Here is a 21,900-nt window from a genome sequence, read left to right as displayed (position 1 = left end):
AAAAAAAAAAAAAACTGAATCTCCTCCTAGCTCCTTCCCAAAAGATCAAAATAAATTTAATTCAGAAAGATATCAAGTTCTGTTAACTTATAACAACATAAAACTTTGAGTGTCAGCCACACTCCAAGCTGCACGAGACCCCTTCTGCCCTCCCAGGTCAGAGAACTGGGAAAGGATGGTACAGCTGAAGAAATTTAAAATTAAGAAAAAGTTTAATGAGCACTGAAATAGAAGATTCCTCATGTACCAAAAACTAAAAACCATTAAGAAAGGTTGTGATGACATACTATGGCTCCTTTTGGGCTTCACCCCTACAAAAGCAACCATCCATACCTCTGAGAAAATTCTGGCAAAGAACAAAGAAGCAATGAATCTGAGAGCAGAAATTAGTCTACAAACATGAACATCATTTTTTAACCCCAGGTAATGTTACACTTTCTTCCTTTCTTTCAACACACCTGTGTGGTACAGAATTCAATTACAGATCACTCCACTCAGACTACAACCAGGGATCGCAGTCTCACTCAGCCTTGTATCCCTAACTCAATACTATGCTACATGTGACACAGTAAGCCAAACAACTGAACTTAGTGTGGCCCATCTACAATTTTTTTTAAAAAATTAATCTATTCAAGCATTACAAAGCCCTGACAGCTTTTCCAGTGGCTGGCACCCCAGCATTTACTCACCATAAGATGACAAAAACCCTGCTGTTTGTGTTGCACATGTTCCAGAAGCATAGCTTGGATGTAAGAAGCCATATTTATTTTAGCCACTGACAAGGAGACACCTTCACTTAATCCCTTCGAGACCTTTGCCTCATTTGTGAAAAGGAATACCCTCTACCCAACCTACCAGGTGGCAGGAGTTTAAGTTAAGTGAAAAGAGTAGGTACTGCATGTGGCCAGCAGGTAGCCACCCAGTGTCTTTGCTAGCTGCTTCACCCAAGCACACTCTCCATATCAATCACCTGACTGGACTTCATGTTTTCAGCTATGCCACCACAGCCACACAGAGGAGGAGTTCTTCATTTCCTTCACAACCCATTCCCGCCCCGGTTCATCAAATCTCTCCATAAACCACCAGTCCCAGAAGCTAGTTCTTGCAGCAGCAGTGGAAAAGAAAACTCTGAGACTCACTGGAAAATGGCAGACCTCCTGGTGCTGGGAAGTTAATTCCTTAGGGCTCACAAGACAGCAGAAATCAGGGAGTGATAAAACATGTGGCCTTGGAAGAATGCTCTATACTTCCTTTCCATCATATGAGCAGGTTCGTTTTAAAAAAGACAACTACAGGCAGAACTCCATGACTAAACTTGTCAACAGGCAACGTGAGACTGAAAGAGCACAGCCAAGCCCCACAAGCCCAGCCTACAAGCCCTATGCCAGCACACATTTCACTTATATACCCCAACTAATTAGTTCCAAGGAACGATGTCACCTGACATAAGGAAAAGACAGGAGTAGAAAAGCTAAGGGCAATTTTACACAGAATGAAAATGTGGGGGGTGGAGAAGGGAAGCTCCAAATTCTGCCCAACTGACAATATAAAATTAATGGAAAAACAGGAAACTCTCATTGTATGGAATATTAAAACAAATCAAGAGTGAGTAAAACAGGAAGCAGTATTGCAGTGTTACCAAAAGCATGACTTGGCTTCAGCAAAATAAAAGGGACACACAAGAGGCCAAAGATGGGGTGCAGGGATAGATGTGTGCTAATTCTCCCTTTCCTTTGCAAGAAACAAATTACAACACAGGTTCACTTCATTACACTGCATGCAAGAGAATAAAGCACTGTTTCCGGGCAACAAACACTTTAGGAGCTTAATATTCACTGTGCAGAATCCTAAAAAGTCAGTGAATGTCTTGGAATTTCACCACACAAACTTGCGTCACCACGCTCTTTTGTGTCAGACTGTTTCATTATCTACACGGCTTAGCATAATTGGAGCCTCGGTCTAAAAATAGGCTATTTTTTCCTTTGCAATCTGATTGGTAAATAAAAGTTAGGAGAGTTTTTATTCCCTTCATTTGTTTTAAACAACTGCTAGCTTCTGCTCATCAAGCAAAGATTACTGAATACATTTTCTGAATCTATTTGTTTATTCTACATACGCAAACACTCTATGACCTTCACCACTGTAACAAGCAGTGAGGTCCACAGATAAGCTCCAGAATCATCCCCATTTCAGCTATGGTGAATGGCACAATCTCCATTTATTCCACCCACCATCAATGACAAAAAGATACATTCCTCCTCATCCCTGGCTTTCAACACTTGCTTCACCTGATCATCTTCACTAAGAATTCCATTCCTAGAGTCACAATTATGAACATTCCAATTTCTTTATGGATGGCATAAAGAATGAAGAGGGGAATCAAAGCTTAGAAACTCTATCAAGTGGCAGCAAACATCAACCAACCTAGAATGATATTTGTTAATTGGTTACCATCCTTTCAAACAAAAATGGCTCCAAGCACCATGAAGAAATCACGTTTTTGTTTTTGTTTTTGTTTTTATAAAATGTTTTGGCCCATGGAGGAGGACCAAAGTTGAGGTGGGGACAGCAGGAGTTGGGACCAGAAATGGCAACTGCAGTGATAAGGCACACCATACAGGACCTTGGGCCCAGGGTGAACTGTGATGGGAAGGTGCTGGAAATGAACTGTTTTAATCACATATCAGAAATATCCATCACCTACTCTGTTGAGAATGGATTATCAGCAGCAAGAGCAGAAGGGAGGCCCCAAAAGCAGGGGGACCCTGACCTGAGACAGCCGTTGTCCGTACTAAGTAGGGAAGGGGCAACAATGGCAATCTGGATTCTGTGAACGTAAGGTTGGTGGCCTTACAAATAACGGGATCTTAGGACTGGGTAAGAGCAAAGTGATAGGAAAGACATTTCTTAAATATTATAAATACTCAGAGTGTTTGCCATCTTTGTGTCCACTACTTTATTCCACTAGCTGTTGCTGAAGGACATTAAAAAAACATTTCTGGGGCCCTCCCTGGTGGGGCAGCAGATTAAGGCACAGCACAAAGAAGCTTAAACCACTTCCGCATGAGTTCGATTCCCGCCTGCCCGCCCCGGAGGAGATACACATGGCCCGGCAGACCTCTCCTGACCCGCCTGCTGCTCCCCTCAGCAGTGTACTTCATCGATCTGCCTGTTCTGTACCCCACTCTATCTCTGGTGAATCCTCTCACCCTCCGCATCTCTGATCTGTACCCCAGTTCTGTACGAATAAATATTTAAAAAAAAAACATTTCTGGTGTCTGGATTTAATTTAGTAAAACTGAATGAACAAACATAACATACTTATGAACATCCAACTCTTACTTAAGAGTATGTGAATCCAAATGTAAACTGAAGTCATCTCCCCCAAACCCTACACATCGAAATCCAGTTGTTTTAGTGCTCTTCACATCAGTGAAAAGCATCTGATCCAGTCTACCTTTGTGCACAAGTCCAACAGCCCAGAGTTGCTCTGGATACAGTCCTCATCTCAAGTCCGTAGCAAATTTATCACCAGGTTTTGCCGGGGATTTTCTTGTTACATCTCTGATGTCCATACTTGCCCTCTCCCAACCACCATCACAACAGCCAAGCTACCACCATCACCTGCCTGAAATACTCCAGTAAGAGTCTACTTAACTATCGCTCCCCACCCCCCCATCCAACTCATTCAGCTGCAGGTCATCCTCTCCAAATTTAAGTGGGAGTAAACCCCTCCATGACCACAGAGACCCTGCCCCTTGTTCAACATGGCTTCAAGGTCCTCTCCAGCCACTCGCCCCAACTCTCCCCACTTCTTTCCAGCACTGTGGCTACAGAAGGCTTCCCTCACACAGGAAGCTGCTCAGCATCCCTCACTCTGCACCACTTATCCTTATCCCTGCCACCAGCAGGCCAGGTAACTCATGTGCACTTCTCAGGTGTCTCAGCTCCTAGCTCATGCAAGAAACCTGTGATTCTTCACTCTAGGCTGTCAGCTTCTTCAGTGTGCCCTTGATATCAGTGCTCAGAAACTCCTATTCATTTTCTTAGCACTAATTTTCTTTTGAAATGGTAAGAAATTACTCATTTGATCATTTTGTTAAGAATGCTCATCTACCAGACTCAAAACTCCATGAAGACCAAGTCCTTGAATACTTAAAATTTAACACTGCATCCCGAAGACACCAACACCTTGCCTGAAGTTGACAGGGGCTGGGTGCCTTCCTCTAGGTTCTTACAAAAAGCAATAGTACCCAGGCAGGCCTGGGTTGGGGGCTCTGTCTGCAGCATTCGTGGCCACAGACACCACCATCTCGCACTCTGACAAGTGAAGACACTGGCTCAGGCCAACGGGTGACGTGCTCACAGCTACACAAAACAAACAGGCACAGGCAGGTAAGCGAGGTGCCTTTGGTGTCCAGCCCAGGCTTTCTCCAGGACAAGCTACGCTTCGTTGTGTGAGTTTTGTGCTTCCAGAAGATCCTTCTCTTATTTACTAGTAAGTAATCCTGAGTTTGGCCTCCTAAGCTCTAGCTCATTTTACTACCTAAGGCTTTCATCTCAAGCCTGTAGGTCACAAGCAATGTCATTGTCTGTGTTTTCCCCCACAATACACACTCAGAAAACAATACTTGAAAAAGTTCTAGCTAAGAGGCAAGAATCAGTAGTTGAATTAAACATATCCCCCCCCACTCAAAGCCAATCCTCAAAACAAGTTCTTTTTTTACTACACCAGGACATCACTAAAAAAGAAATTCCAGCTTTTCCTCATGACTCAAGTACTGGCTACCTATCGCATCCTGCCATGCACTCCCATTTAAGCAGAACATAACACTCTGCCCTGCTAGGCCGCACATAGACACAGCACGTGCGGCCTGGGAACAATGCACTGTAGCACATGAGCTCACACCTTTCCGCAAGTCCCAGGTCCTCAACCCTGCACCACCACACCTGTGGAAGACATATCATCATCCTTGCCCAGAGCTGAAAATATGACACATAGTTATTTCAACAGGGCAAAAAGGCCTCTGAAATCTACAGTCCAGTGTCTGACACTCAAAATTATGAAAGAAACTTAGTATGTTTACTCCGCCCCCACCCCACTCAACTATTAGCCCTAAAAACAAAAAACCATACCATAGGCCTCAAAGAACAAACATGTTAAGCATAAAACAGCAAAGTTAATAAAAATTGGTATTAGAAAAGAGAACCCAAACCTGTAAAGAATTGCCTATAAACCGTTCCTACTAACTACTCATGTTGCTCCTTTAAAAAAATACATGTAGGGCCCTCCCTGGTGGCTCAGTGGGTTAAAGCACAGCACTAAGAGGCTTAAGCCACTTCTGCATGAGTTCGATTCCCGCCTGCCCGGAGGTGATCCCCATGGCACAGCAGACCTCTCCTGACCTGCCCATTGCTCCCCTCAGCAGTACACTTCGTCGATCTGCCTGTTCTGCTCCCCACTCTGTCTATGCTGAATCCTCTCACCCTCCGCATCTCTGGCCTATACCCCAGTTCTATATGAATAAATAAATCTTCAAAAAAAAAAAAAAATAAGAGTAAAAGGCCTCCCTGGTGGCTTTGGGTTTAAGTTTCAGCCTATCACCATTGTGGACTGAGGTCAACCCCCGGCCAGGGAGCTGACCTACATGTGGTGCAGCAGACCTCTCCTGCCTCGCCAACTGCTCCCCTCAGCAGTCTATTTCATTAAATTCACCTTTTCTGGGGCTCACTCTGTCTCTGATGAAACCTCTCACCATCTATGTGCTCTGGCCTATACCCCAGTTCTCCTATGCAAAAATAAATAATGATTATAATTACTAAGAAAAGCAAAAATGCAGGTAGAGATTCACTTTCTGGTTACATCCCATTTCATTTTGCTTTTTAAAATAGGTGGGGGAAGTTTTCAAAACATTTTTTTTTTAATTTTACGATGCCCTTAAGTTTTAAAGGGGACACAAGTCAAACCAACCACAAAAACTAACGAGGAAGAGAAAGCTGTGACAGCTGCACAACCCAACACTGGCACCAAATTTCAAAGTAAGCAAAGTCTCCGAAACGATGACTACGGAGCTCAGGAATCTCTTGGCTTCGAATCAAACAGCTTCTTAACACATACACATACATAAAGCCATTCTTCTCTCCGCCTTCCAAAACTCCCACAACTTACCAAACTCAGCTCCCTGTAATTTAACACACTATTTATGATATGGCAAATTGACGGAGGCTCATGCTGCCTGTGGAAATGATAAGACACAAACATAAGGCACTAATTCGATGAGCCATCTCTCAGTCAACCAGTCCTGAGCCATAATAAACCCAACAGGCCAGTTTTGTTTTTTAAATTGGGAGGTGGATGTCTGGCTGTACTGTTGCTGCTCACATAAGCAGAAGGCAGCGGTTGCCGAAGGCAGGACCTTCCAATTAACAATAATGCACCCAGCATGGCTAACGGAGGGATCCAGTATGGTGACATCTTGCACACTATCAGATTCAAACACTGGTACAGCTGATCCATTTGGGAGAGGGGAAATCTGCAAAGCTGCTGAGTGTGGCCACATCACCTATAAATCTATTACCTGGGCGGATGAGATTTGGGTTTCCTAGTGACCCTTTCTCTTCATTCCATCTGTATCTGCAATTTGCAGAAAACAGGGGTAGGGGAGGCTACGGGAGGAAAAAAAGGAGAATTGTGTGATATTTTCCTTTTTCCTTAAGAGTGGTATTGTTACCCAGGAAATTACCTATGCTGACTGACTAGAGAACCAGACAATTAAACCTTATGCCAATTTCTATGCCACTGGTGAATAGTGGTTAATAACTTCACACATTTCTGTCTCTTAACAAGGAGGGAATGGCACTTTTGAAATCATTATTGCTCTGTCATCTTGGTTCACTGCCAAAGCAAGGAGCTTTAGAACACCTGTCAAATAACAAGCAGCCTGTGAACAAGAAACATATACCAGAACAGGTTTATATAAAATGCTCACATATGTAGAAAAAGGAATGAGTTTGGGTTAATGGAAAGTCAGTCATTTTGGAGAAGGTAGGGGAAGAAAGGTTTCAGGGACTCTGTTCTATGTGAATCATAAAATAATGAAACCGAATCTGTCTCAGCAGAGATCAGTGGGACTGACACAAGGTCAGTTTAATAGTTTTTATCTCCTATCCTCCACCACACTGCCAATGGTTTCAGTAATTAAATGGACAAAACATCAAGATGAAAAACATGGACCCTGCCTTCTCAAATGAGAACACTTAGTAGAAATGTATAAAGTATCCTTTCTTTCTGAGGATCTAGGCCATTCTTGTAAATTTGAAATTGGCTGAAATACCAAAATCCTCTTTAAAAATTGCATCTCCTGCACATCCACCTATCTGGAACTATAGAAAACTACTAGGCAGGCATGATTCCAGAGATGCCACAACCAAGACTCTACTCTGAGGACCAAAAGCCTTTTCTGACAAACCAAACCAAATGGAGAATACAAATACAGAAACAACTGGAGGCCAGAGACTTATTCTTTTTGTTAATAAAAAGTTGTATTTATACTAGTTATATAGACCCACTTCAAAATCTACTATTAAAACTTACAACATGTAGGTTTTCAAAAGAAACCTTTTATTTTCACTGTTCATGTTTTCATAAAATATAGTGATCCAATCAATGAACAGTACCTTTCCATCCACACCACACTTGAAAGCAACCCGGACACCCTTCACACAGAAGGTGTATTTTGACTTTACATACTACCTTATCAATACTGGCTTAAAAGTTCATGAAACTAGATGATTTTAAAAACATATCTGCTAAATGTTACACCACAAACTAACATTTTTAAATCAAAGGAAAAGGAAAAGACAGTTTCATAAACTCTCAGTCTCAAAAGGAGTGAAAACAAAATGTTCAAAAGCAGCAAGGAATTCTATCTTCTCATGTCTTTTCCCTTTCAGCCCGTTTAATCTCTTCCTTCCAGAGCTCAAATGCATGAAGTAAAAGAAATTAAGATGGAGGACAAACAGCCACCGCCCTGGAAACACAGTAAGTAACCTAAGGTCGAATATAAGGAAATACCACCATCCGGAACAAAATAAACGTGCACTTTGAAGGTTAGTGCTGGAAGATTCCAAAATAGGGGGAAGCCAGGCCCTTGGTGCCTGGACCACAGGCTGTTTGCCTGAAGGGGGCTGTGGGGTGTCACTTCTTGATGGAGACTTGTATTATCAGGGTAAATGGGCCCTGCCATGGATTCCCTACAGCCTGGGGGAAAGCAAAGAGGCGGCAAGTAGGCCAAAACATCAGGAGTGCAAGGGAGAGGACTGAGTCTGTAAACACCTCCATGTAGAAACTTCTTTCTCTTAACTCTCAGAGTCTAGCCCACATCACAGCAGGACTCATCCTTGTCTCTCTTCCCAGTACCACTAACATCAACTGCCTGTGTCCTCCTAAATCTCCACCTTGCAAGGCCCGAATCCCACACCCCACATAAAGGTGGATGTCTAGACATCTTGGAGGTATTAGTTTCCAACTGCCAAAAAAGAAAGATAAAGTCATTCTGGATTTATTTTTAAACATCTGACGTCTGGACTATTTTGAAAGCAATATTACGTCAGTGTTTTCACGAATACAGAGTAATTCAAGCCGAGCCTAGTGCAGTCCCCTTATCTCTATAAATGCAACACCGTGGTAATAAAACATGAATTACTCTATATACTTAAAGTTTCTTATCATTACATTTCTCTCAATTACTGAAAGTCTAAATCATTGTAATTTGGGCTGGTCTTCCATGGGGTATTTCCAATTAGTGCTTCCCCTATTCTTTCTTTCTTTCTTTCAACTATTTTTGCCCATTTTCAGAAAGGATACAGACAAATGGATGGGGTAATACAGATGTTCCTTAGTAAATGTCATCACTATACTTATTTGAGTAGAAATAAGTGTTTCTATAGAATTTAAAGATACATGAGAGCTGAGGCTCTAAAATAACTATTAATTTACTATAAAGAATTCAACCGATTCCATCCACATTACCACAAACTCTGCATTAGTGGAAATCAATTAATACAGCTGAACAGTTATGTGCCATCAATTTCAAAAACCACAAAGATTTAGAAACTAAACATACACAAAATTCAACAATAAAATAATGAAGTTTTTCTGACTTGCAATTTTATATTTCAAGCAAATTTAAAAGTGCTAACTGTGATCACCAGAAAATACTTCTTTTTAAACATAAAATACATTCTGCCAAAATATATTAAACCTTCATTTCAGCCTTAGAAGAAATTTTCTTCTTGCATTAAAAAAAACCCAAAACGTTAGTAGGTCAGCTGAAGTTAAAAGTAATCTTAATGGTGGCTATTAAAATTCTGAAGACAGAATTAGAACTCTTCCCTCCTACCACCCACACAGTTTCCATAGGTCTAGTCTGGCAAGAAAACGCTTCACACTGCCATGTTTTAGGTGACAAAAGTATACATTTTCAAGGCAAACGTTTCCCCTCAACCTACAGGAAAGGGCAGAAGTAAAATGTAAGAACCAGCAGTTCTTTATCATTTTACACCACAGTCCCCCTGGAGGAGCTCACAAGTGCTGTATGCCTCTCCTGCACAAAGGACACATGTGTCTGACACAAAACTGTTGCCCACAACTTCAGACGATTTATGGGACTCTCCCCTTTGCTCTGCTTGGGTTAAGAGAAATTTTCCTGTAACAATCTAAGAACAAAATCTGTGGTTTTTTTATATGCCCAAAAGATTTTTTTTCTCCTTTTCCACTACATTTAGTGTAATTTCCTCTATTTCTCCCTCTTATGACTGATATTGTAGAAATGAGAGTGACTTTTCTGTTATGCATGCCTCTCTTTCAGACCAGAATCCCGCAGACATTTCTGCAAAAAGCCACAAATTCATATTTTAGGCTTTGCAGGTCATTCAATCTCTTTGGCAACCACTCAACTCTGCTCTTGAAGCAGCACAAACACAGGTCCAATAAAATGCTCGTTTTGAAATCAGGGAGTAGACAGGAGTTAGCCCATCAGGGTTAGTTTGTTAACCCCTAGAATAGAGAAAGAAGATCAACAGCTCCACAAGGAAGGAGAGACAAATAACATCCCTAGAAATAAGTTCCAGAAGGATTAAAAATTTCAATATGAAAAAATACATATGGGGAAATGCCTGTAACTAAATGAAGTAAAGATTTAATATTAAAAAATATTTTATGCAGTAATAAAAAATCAAATATTTGGCATTGGAAAAAAAACCCACACAAAAACTTCTATTGTTTAATAAAGTTAAACAATAAGCCACAAACTGGAAGATTTTTGCAACATAAATGGATTATTAGCCTCTGAATAGCTAGAAGAAATACCATAACAAACAGCCCAATGAAACAGGGCATGTGTGTACATATACTTAATTCACACAAGAAACCAGGTGAGTTTAAAAAAACATGAAAAGATGCTCAACTAATAGGTAGGGAAAGACAAATAAATTAAAATGGCAGTGAAATACAGTATCATATTCACGAGACTGGCAAAAACTTTTAATTCTGATAATAACAAGTGCTGACAAGGATGTGAAATAACTAAGGATTATGCTGAAAAATTTTTAAAGTATATAGTAAGTTTAAAGTACCTTAATAGGAAAAATGAAGAATTCAACGAGGCAAAATTATCCATCAAAAGCATTTCTAATTCTCTTTAAATTAACCTGTGATAAGGGAACTGAGGGAGCCATGTTGTGTAGCCCTATGGCCATAGATGTGAATTTAGCTATTTGAAAGAATTCGCTTGCTCTGGTAAATGAAGTAATTGATTATCAATTAAGTGTCATTAGACTGCTTGCAGATGTGAAATTCAGAAGTCCTGAACATGAAATACTGTCTACTGTAGCAGTATTTATAATACTAAAAAATCTCAAGTGAAAACTTGGAAAACTAAAATTGTGGACTGTGGGAAAATTAAAAAATACACTGCACTGTATTTAGCAGCACTGAAATAATATACAGTAGTTAACACGAATGCATCAAATTAAAAATGTATCAACACTAAAATGTGATATACAGAATAGGGTTTCCTACCCTACTTTTCTTTTCTGGAGAAACTGGGAAAGAGATATGTGTAGCATGGCACATAGATGATCAAAACTTCCAATGCAGCACATGTGCAGATGCATATCTGAGTTGTAAAAGCAAAACCCATGGACAATAAGGACAAACCCTAAGAGCAGTTACCTCTGAGGAAGACAAAAAAGAAATCAAAGAGGGTGGGGAGAAAAGGATCTTTAGTTGTTTCTTCAATGTCATTGCATTTACTCATTTTTAAGCTAGGCCTTGTTTTAAGAAAAAATAAAATGTTTTTATTGCCAGATAAAGATGAAAAACTCCCTCAAGACTGAATTCTAAGATTCTCTGTATCCATCCATCCATTCTCTTTCCACTGACACCACCAGGCTGAGAGCCTCCATCCCAGATGCTCCCCAGCAGTCTTGCCCACACAGCTATGTTTTCATGCAACGATTTGGACACATTTTCTAAATGCACAAATTCAGCTCTGAGCACAACTAAAAGCCAGGCAGTCTACAACTGGTTGGCAGGCAGGCTGGCAAAGAGTCATTTCAGCCTACTGGGTGAGAAAATGAAAATGCATGGGCTCTACACCCAAACATCAGAACGTACGTTTACTTAAAACTGCAATCAGAAATCCAGACCAAAAATCTTTTTCTCAAGGGCACAGAAATAACAGAGTATAGAAATAAAACAATACTAATGTCAATAAGTACTAATTATTCCATAAAGACAAATATTACCATTACACTACGGATCATGCAATGAGTATGCTTATAAGTATAGAATAAAGGCCCTAGAAAAAATAAAACACAGAATTCAAAAGAGGCAAAATTATATATCAAAATCATTTCAATTCTCTTTAGATTAGCCTGATACTGTGATTGAGGGAGCCATGTATTGTAGCCTCACGGCCAGAGGTGTGAATTTGGCTATTTGATAAAAGAATTAGCTTGTTTTGATACATTAAATGATTAAATGATTGTTCCTATCAATAAAACTTAGGATTCAAAAACCATCATTATTTAAACACTAGATAGATTAGACTAGCACAATCCTTGGTCCAGTTTTAGTCTTTAATAGTTGCAAATTAACAAAAGTCGAAAATTTGGACAGATGCTTGTCACTAAATGGCCTTCACCATTGTTCACAGAATAAAATCCTTAATTGATTAATGATCTCAGGGTATCTATCGCCATCTAGTGAACAATCACTTCAATTACCACACCAGTCATTGACAGCTAAGTAGATTTTCTGTTTTCTTGGTGGTTTGAAAAATACTTAGTGGTACCAACCTCACCAGTTATTTTTTGTGTCTCCACATATACATTGAGAACAAACACAAATACCAGGTGGTATTTACACAGATTCACTTTGAGTGTCTGGAAACTAAGTTTCCATATTAGTTCTCTGGAAACACTGGCTTCACTATTTTTAAATAACCTGCAAGCTGAGAGGTGAGGTCCCTCACACAATTCCTTAACCATTAAACTAATTCCTCTACCACCGAGCAATTAAAACTCATGGAATTTAAGTGTGAAAGATGACACCTGGGAAAAGATAATATTGATGTCCATTTGACACAACTATCAGCATTTTTATTATAAACCTGTTTTTAAAAGTACAATTAGTAATTACTCTGAGTACTCTAGCAGCCATAATACGTTTGATTACAGAAATTATTAGGTCATCACAGCCAAACCCGCATGATTCCAACAAAACTGAGCGCACAAAATAGATTTAAAAATTAAAAGGGAGGAGGAATTCAAGGTCTCCCCAGACTGTGTATTAATCCATATTCAAATATAAAATTTCATAATCTCTTCAGATGACATGCATCAAGGTCTCCTAATTAATCCCAATTGAACCTTAATTGAATTTATCCTATAAAACCTCTGAAAGCAAACAATCTTCGATCTTCAGGTTACTGTATTATTCTTGTCCACTCTATATTATTACAAAAATAACCAGGTCTGATATATTACAAAGGTAGTCCAAAATCTAAGCCAACTTCCTCTCATTTTACACTTCACCCCTTCCACCTCTTTAATAATCAAGAGATGCTGAAAAATCACCTAGATCTAATAATATACATGGAAAACACTAGTAAGCCCAAAGACAGATTACCACACAGAATATTCCCACTCACTAGTGCTAATAATTATCATCACTACCTTAGAAATTTTTTACTTTAGGACAAAATTGCTGTAGGTGATTTTGAATCTTTTAGAATGAGATTTCTAGGGAGCAACTGTGTAATTATCACTTCTCATTAACCTCACATTACTTTAAAGGCCCACTTCCCATGGTTGTTTTATTTGTAATTTGGGAAGGAGCAAAGGGGAAAGAGAAGAGCAAATTAAGAAACCAAAAATTTAAATAACATGATTCTAGATTTCTCTGAAATTCTGAGATTTTTAGTAGGGAGAGGAGGGTTTCTGTATAGTTTATTTACTGAAGATTTGTTACTGTTATATTTTATAGAACAGAAAACACAACTTGGATTTCAACTTCATATTAAAAATCCAGCTTAAAGAAAATATTGCCCTTAAAATACAATGGATTAGGGGGTTGGGGGAGATCACTGGACAAATTTGGGGCTTATCATTATCAACAGTGCCCTTTTAAGCTTGTGGATTTCTGAGCCAATGCAGAAAATATAACAACAGGGATTTCCCAACAGCAAGAGGCACTCTCCAAGGGAGTAAATTGTCAACTATTGCCTCTCGTGAGAAACTTAAGAGTAACCTTGATCCAATCTCAATAGTCAACCCATGTATTATCACCCAGTTGGGGCATAGTGAGTGCATTTCCTAATACAAAAATAAGATGGTATTCTATCAGAAGCCACTGGATACATATACAGAAATAAAATCTAAATAATTTTAAAGTAAACTTAGCCTAAGAAACTGAAACATCCTTCCCTTACTGTAGCTAGCCTCTAAAACACATATATCTTTTTCATGTAAAAAATGTCCTCTGCTTTAAAGTGAATATTTAAAAAAGATGATCTTCCAGGAATGAGAAGTAAGCATATAAAGCAGAATCAGTCATGAAAGCCATCCTGAGCTGAGGCAGACAATCCTTACAAGAAGGAAGCCATGGATTCCATCTATGTTAGATTTCAACTCTTTTGAGTCTTAACTTACTCACCTAGAAATGAGAGTGCTATTACCTGTATCAAGGATTCTTGTGGGGTTTTAATGAAATGTGGCATCCAAACGCTTCTCCCACACTGTGGGTATTCAATACATGCTTCCCCGCCCCCACTGTGCCCGACACTAAGTTGGGATGGAGCTGCCAACAGAGGGGTGGCCTGGACAGTGCGCCTGCTTCACTCCAGTCACACGGGCACTGTCCAGGACAGTAGTCACCAGCCACCTGTGGCTACTGAAATTAATTTTAACAATAATTAAATAAAATTCAAAATACAGCTGCTCAACTACATTGGCGCTGGCCACATATCAAATGTTTGCCAGTCACTTGGCTAGAGGAGATGAACATTTTCATCATCTCCAAGTTTGATGCACAGCACTAATCTGACTCTAAACAGGGGTCAGACAATTTTGTTTCTGAATAGGATCAGAGAGCAAATACTATAGGCATTGTGGAACATCCAAGTCTTGACCCTAATGACTCAACTTTGTTACTGCTGTAACACAAAAGCAGCCACAGATGATACACAAACGTGTTACCATATAACTTCATAATAATATATGGCAGGCTGGATTTGACCCACCAGTCACAGCTTGCCAATTTCAGTTCAACATTATTCTGAGTCTAGACCCCCACAACACCAGAATTCCACCCAAACTACTAACTGCACCCTTAAGACTGTAGTGGTCTTAAATCCACTGACAGAATCAATAGGTTACTGTACTTATATGGAATATTTAATTTTTAAATTTTTTTTATGAAAGAAAAAGCACATGGTACTGAAGCAAATGGAGTTTATAGTGTTCATAAAATGACAGTACCTCAAATCTGGTATCTGACCCATCTTCTAAAGCCACTAACTCTCAATCTGTAGCTAGAGTCCTGACATATTCCTGGAACTTTGGGCTCCTACATCCAACTGCCTAACTGATATGCCCAGAGCTATTGCAGCCCTCAAATGTAACACATCCAAGATAGAACCCTTTCCCACTTAATTATCTGCACAGCATTTAGCTGTATATTTTCTTAGTTATTTTTTCTATTTCTTCATTCACTTATTTATAGTCTATTTTCCCAAACAACCTTTCCCTATTCCATGTCCCCAGTATATGCCCCTTTCCACCGGGCCTGAGTAAAATGTGAGCCTCACAATAGCGGGGACTTATCTATCTTGCTGTACATTCTATCCCCAGGGACCAGGATGGGGCACGGAAGCTTGACAGTTAGTAAATGATCAATAAATATGCACAGGCACACACACATTCAATGGATGGATGAATAAATCCTTGTTTAAAAACCTACTAGTCTCAAATGTGTCCTAAGAAAGGGACATTTGAAACTGTAAAGCTAGGAAATAATTACTTAGCTCTCCCAACTGAGATATGGACAGTTAAAAATACTCTCATTTTTAGAGATGTTAATGTTATACCATTTACCTCCCTTCCTTTGTAAGTCACCAAAGCAGCCAGTGGTTTGGCATAAAATCTGCTGTATGAAAATCCGAGGCAGCCGTACATACTGTTTGCTGTGAGCTTCAAAGCCTTCTGTCGAATGTCATACTGTAGGAACAGAAGGACAGAACACAAGCAACAATATTTGCAGATGCTTAAGTGGCAAAAATAAGCTGTCTTTTTAGGTCACCAATAAGGAGAAAGCTCTCAATGTCCCGATGAAAAAACTCTTGACACTCCACCCGTCCTCCCAGATCCCTAGAAGCAAGAAAACAGATCCCAAAACTCAGATACAGCTTTATAGATGGAGGAATCTACCATTAGGAGACATTTTACATTTTCAAGTGATCTCCTACCCACAAGCTTAAAATAAGCACATCTATTAATTTGCCCACAGCATCATGTTTAAATAACTATGACATAAGAAAATTCGAAAGGCTTGGCCTGTCACTCAGATGTCACTTAGTGCAAAGACATACCTGAAGAATGAGGTCTGGATTTAAATCTGGCTGTTTCATTAGTTGTTTGACTTGTTTTCTCCGCTCTACCAGTTTCCGGATCTCCCTGGGCAAGATGCCCATTTCTAAGCTTGAGTCTGGCAGCTCAGGAATCTGTTCTTGTTCTTCATCCTGATGAACACACAATAGAAGTTTCAAATCAAACTTTTGTGAGTTAAATTTCTAAAATATTATTTTCTGGAGTTCTACCCTATGATCACATTACGAAAAGCCATTGTCTGATATAAAGAAGATCAACAATGCACAGAAGGCAGAAGAAAAGGCTGTGAGGGCAGAAGAACAAGTCCACAATGCCTATTTTTCTCCCAATTCTATCAGTCCCTTATTCCCAGTATCACCAACCCCTCTGGTTATTGATAAATACAAAAATCATTCAAAGGGACGAATTTTTACACAAGCTCCTCTCTTCTCTTCAACAAGACAGGGGAGCAACACTTTGGGGAAATTCCTTTTAAAATCAAAACACTAAGAGAAATCTCTAAGTTTAAAAAACAGGTAAACTAGATTTTTATAGCCTGTGTACTACCAAACAAAACATCATAAAACAATTTATTTTAACTATGGAGAAAGGACAATTACTGCAACTGTCTTAGATTAAAAATGAAAAGTCTAAATATCAGCTATTTGAGACTCTGAAGCATATACTTAAATAGAACATGACTCCATACATATAATGTGTGTGTCTCAGTGTGTGTGCATATCTTAGTAACTATCTAGTACTTTTTATACACAAGGCATTGCCTGGCAGAAGAATCCCAACATTCTAGAAAAGCAAGTAGTCTTATTGTTAACTTTACAGCAGGAAAAATCAGAAGCATTAGATCAGTTTTCTCAAGTCTCCATTAATTCTAGTCACAAACTACAAATAAAAGCCAGACGCATTAGCCCTTTCAAAGGTTCAGAGTTTAAAAAAAAAAAATCTCTTGGCTTAAAGTATGTCAAGTCAATGTTATTTGATAACCCAACCTTTTACAAAGTATCTGATTTATGAAGATCAATATTTTCAAATAAGCAATTTTACGATAGTAACAGGGACCTATGGTTTCCTAACACAGAAAAAGATGGTCGCAAACCTATTTAAGAGATACTGGTACACATTCCAATGTATTTACAGATAACTACAGATTTCAGATAAAAAGTAAGCTGAAAGGATCTGGAGAGAGGAAAAATATACTCCATGCCAGATCCACCACCAGATGCTTTAAGCAGCAAATGAGGCACTGAATTAGAAAATGACATGGAACCTATAAAAAGCTACAGGTATAATATGTTAGATGACCTCCAAGATCCCTTCCAAATCTCAAATGAATCTATTATAGACCTAGAATATAAACAGGAAAGTTCAAATCAACAAAATAAGGGTGAAAATGGGGAGCTGGATAATATTTAGGGAGCTGGATAATATTTATCGTAATACTGACACAGTAGGGAGACAGTCCAAAGAATACTGTTAATCAAGTGTGGTCACTATCTTTAGGGATATCCACCCAATGCCTTCTCTGTAAAATTAGCCTCAATCCACAGAAAGGTCCACCTGTAGCAGTCTTATCTGTATGCTCTGAAGCCATTCCTGTGTTCACAATTCATGGAACCCAGCATGTTCACAGACTTAGGCAAGCCTATCAAATTCTCTTCTCCTGGAATAAAAAATTGAAACTGAAAAACAGCTTCCAAACATGAGGTTGGAACTAAGGAACATGTAAATTCAGGAGAAGGGGCAAAGAGACATCTTCTGTCATGTATACAAAGCAGAAGATATTGTTAATTTACATTTTTTACTACTGGGAATAAAATCTTACTTCCTTCTACACAGTGAACTGTATATATGAAGTTAACTGTCTGGTCAACTTAAGTTGACCACACATTAAGTCATTAGGTCCTACCAAGAATTGTGGACTGAATGATCACTGGTTAGATTAAAACCATGTAAGGTAATACAGAAATTTGAAGAAACTATTTAGGGAACAGAATCATTGAAAAAGCTTTCATGGGCATCCCTGATAGCCTAGGGATTAAGTCTCAGCACAATCAAGCTATTGCCAGCTACTGCGGCATGTGTTCCATGCCCAGCCAGGAAGCTGACCCACGTGGTGCAGCAGATCTCTCTCTCCTGTCTTCTCCGCTGCTCCCCTTAGTGTATTTCAGTAAATCCACCTATTCTGCTCCCCATTCTGTCTCTGGTAAATCCTCTCACCCTTTGCACCTATGGCCTACACCCCAGCTCTTCTACACAAAAATTTTTTAAAATGCTTTTATGATCCAACGTTGAGACTGAATATAGCAAAATGGAGAATGACTTGCATAACGACTGGTGGGAATATATAATTATAACACTACTTACAAAAACAATTTGACACTTCCCATACAGACCAGAAAATTCACTCCCAAGGTATTAACCTCCTCTACCCCCAATGAAAGCATATATCCACAAATATGTTGGTAAAGGAATGCTCACAGCAACTTTGCTAATTGTCAACAACTAAAATTAATCCAAATCTCAGGAGACAAATGTGGACTTACTCCTCAGCAATAAAAATGAAAGAACTACTGATAAATCACAACTTAGATGTACCTCAAAAACATGTGAGCCAATAAAAAAAGAAACACACAAAGAGGGTAAATACTGTATCATTCCATTTATATGAAGTTCTAAAACAGGCAAATTAAGCTATGGTGATAGAGATATCAGGATCAATTATCAACTAATGGGAGAAGAGATTATAAAAGTTACACAATATACTAAAAAGTATGGAATAAAAGCTAGAGTAGTTGTTGTAGGGAATTTATATTTGTAAATATCTGTATTTAAAAAGATGTCAGACCAATAAACTAACGTTCCAACTTAAAAAACTAAGAGGGCAAATTAAAACAAAAAAGCTGAAAGAAGGGAGTACTAAAAGATATTAGCAGAAATAAAGAACAGAAAGAAATAAGGAATATCAAAGAAATCTTTTCTTTAAAAAGGTCACCAAAATTGACAAACCTTTAGCTATAACTAAAAAAGAAAAAAAAACTATAGATTTGTTTATTTTGGACATTTCATATAAATGGAATCATGTGGCCTTTAGTATTTGGCTTATTTCACTTAGCTACTGTTTTCAAGGTTTATATATATTGTAGCATGTATTGGTACTTCATTCCTTTACATTACTGGATGACATTCTATAATATGGGCAGAAAGATTAATGGCTGCCTAGATCTGGAAGAAATGGAGGTAATGAGGAAGGTTACAGCTAAAACGCAGGGAGCGTAATGAAAATGTTATCAAAACTGACTGTGGTGAAAGCTACAAACTCTGTGAATGCACTAACAGTCATTAAATTGAACACTTCAAGTGGGTGAATTGTTGGTATGTGAATTATATTTTAAAATAACTATAAAATAATAAAGAGCCAGTCTGAATCTCCTACCTAGCACTTTCCCTTCTTTTTGATCACTGACAAAGGACATATACTTGTGAAATAAAAAACCAGCATTCTAACCCCTTTGGTTCTCCTCTTCCTTCTTTTGGTAATATTTTTAAGTTCTGATTTCAAGGACCTCCACTTGAATACAAACCTCTGCAACTTTCTGTTCCTCTAAAGCAACTCTTTGCACTGTTGTAAAACAAATATTGAATTCCTGAATGATGGAAGGATATAAGCTGTTGAAGTCCAGAAGCAAAATGAACTTATCATAAAAACCTGAAATAAAAAAGTCACATCAGTTTTTAAAAAGCAGATTTCTCAATACAAGATAGTATAAGCACTGTATACTATGAAGTGCATTAGAAAATATATACTATACAGATGAAAACAGAAGTAGACAAACACACCAGAAAATTGAGTTAGATTAGAATAAAAACCCAGTTAACAAAAGAAGAGGACAAAGAAATCCCATCTCGCCCTGTAATCAGCCTTCCCCAGCAGTTCCCAAAGCATACCTTCAGTATAGGCAAACACCTTCCCACATCAACTGCTTTAGATAAGCACCATATCCATTTAAGAAAAAGGCAGCTAAATTCTCATTCAAGGCAGCATTCCCTCCCACCCCAGCCTTGGGTTAAGTATACACTGAATGGTTTCTATATATCAATATAGATTTATTTTTTACAACCACATCTTCAAAAATAAAATGGGAAGCCTATTTATACACAAATTGTGCTATAATTAGACAAAAGATATACATAAATGTCAGTAGTGGAACGATTCACCCTTTCTACTTGCAAAGGATAAACAGAAAGCTACTGTATTTCTTTAGGACATTTACCATTAGTTGTCTTCACCTTCAGAAGAAACTGAATAGAAGTAAATGTCCATTATTACAAAGATAATGAACAAACATTTATTGTCAACTTACTATGTTTACTGTACAATCACATTATTTCCTTAAATCCCCGTGTGATATTATTATTACATCCATTTTATTTTATTTTTAAAGATTTATTTATTTATGCCTACAGAACTGGAGTTCAGGCCAGAGATGCAGGGGCAGTGAGAGGATTCACCAGAGACAGAGCAGGGAGCAGAACAGGCAGATGGAAGAAGTACACTGCTGAGGGGAATAGCAAGCAGGTCCAGAGAGGTCTGCCGCGCCATGTGGGTCACCTCCGGGGCGGGGATCGAACTCGCACTGAAGCAGCAGTGGTGAGCTTGCAGTACTGCATCCCAACCTGTTACTACACCAGGGAGGGCCTACATCCATTTTAGAAGAGGAAACTGAGGCTCACTAAAGCAGCCAAAGCTCACACAGCCAGAATTCAAGTCCAGATTATGTAATACCAAAGGACTTACCATATGTTTTGTCAAAAATCTCCTACTTAGAGTTCAGTTACTCAGTAAAAAAAAAAAAATCACATTAATTCCTGAACAAAGTGCAGTGTATCTAACATGCTCCACTGCACTTAAAAATGACTAAGGTGATTTGGTGATGGGAAACCCGCGGGGATTACAATCGAGATGGAAAAAAAAATGTGCAAAATGATGTAAAAATAACCTTTTGTAATAATTAAAAAATAAATAAATGACTAAGGTGATTGATGAAAAACACTCTTCCTAATCCTGTCACCACATAAAACCTTTGCAATTCATGGTAACAGGTAAAAGTTATCCTGTTAAAAGTCTAATCTGATGTTCACTGTCCATACTTCACTTTTCTATCCAACTGCACTATTTCCAGCACATCAGGCAGAGGCAAAGCCCAACCTCCAAAGAATGGAAGAAGACAAAGACAGTCCTGCTAAAAGTCAGCCACACACCAGAGTAGGAGTTTATTATTAACTACGAGCACACCAAGTCCACACACCCCTCTTTATCCACCGCTCATAGCTATGAATAGTTTCTACTTCTTTAAATGGCTGATAACAATCAAAAATATTTCATAATACATGAAAAAGTACACAAAACTTAAATTTTGACCTCCATGCAATTTTCATTGAACACAACAAAAACAAATTCTTATTAATTCAAGTCAGGTTTTCATATGAACATAAGGTAAAAATAAGGTTATTATAGACCTAGTTGTTAACCTACAAAATACAATTCAGACCTCTTCTTTCTCAGGCCTAGTTCTGTATTAAGAAATTCCTTTAGATTGATCACAAAAATATATGGAGAACTGATGAAACTCAACAAAAATAAAGTAAATAACCCCATCAAAAAAATGGGCAGAAGAGCTAAAAAGACACTTCTCCAAAGAGGAAATGCAGATGGCCAACATTATGAAAAAAATG

General features: G+C 38.6%; 1 protein-coding gene across 1 annotated transcript in view; it reads right to left on the bottom strand.

The window, feature by feature from the left end:
* POLA1 (polymerase (DNA directed), alpha 1, catalytic subunit) overlaps positions 1–21,900 on the bottom strand; it is a 254,690-nt gene that overhangs the window by 191,526 nt on the left and 41,264 nt on the right. The window contains exons 24-26 of the mRNA XM_012730398.1: positions 19,749–19,873; positions 16,152–16,301; positions 15,658–15,780 (exon numbers count right to left, since the gene is read on the bottom strand). Of these exons, the coding sequence (XP_012585852.1) occupies positions 15,658–15,780; positions 16,152–16,301; positions 19,749–19,873 (398 nt within the window). The remainder of the gene's footprint in view (positions 1–15,657; positions 15,781–16,151; positions 16,302–19,748; positions 19,874–21,900) is intronic.

This window comes from Condylura cristata, unplaced genomic scaffold (genome assembly GCF_000260355.1).
Source record: "Condylura cristata isolate star-nosed mole 26May11 unplaced genomic scaffold, ConCri1.0 scaffold00027, whole genome shotgun sequence".
Lineage (NCBI taxonomy): Eukaryota > Metazoa > Chordata > Mammalia > Eulipotyphla > Talpidae > Condylura > Condylura cristata.
This window is presented reverse-complemented; position numbering and strand designations above follow the sequence as displayed.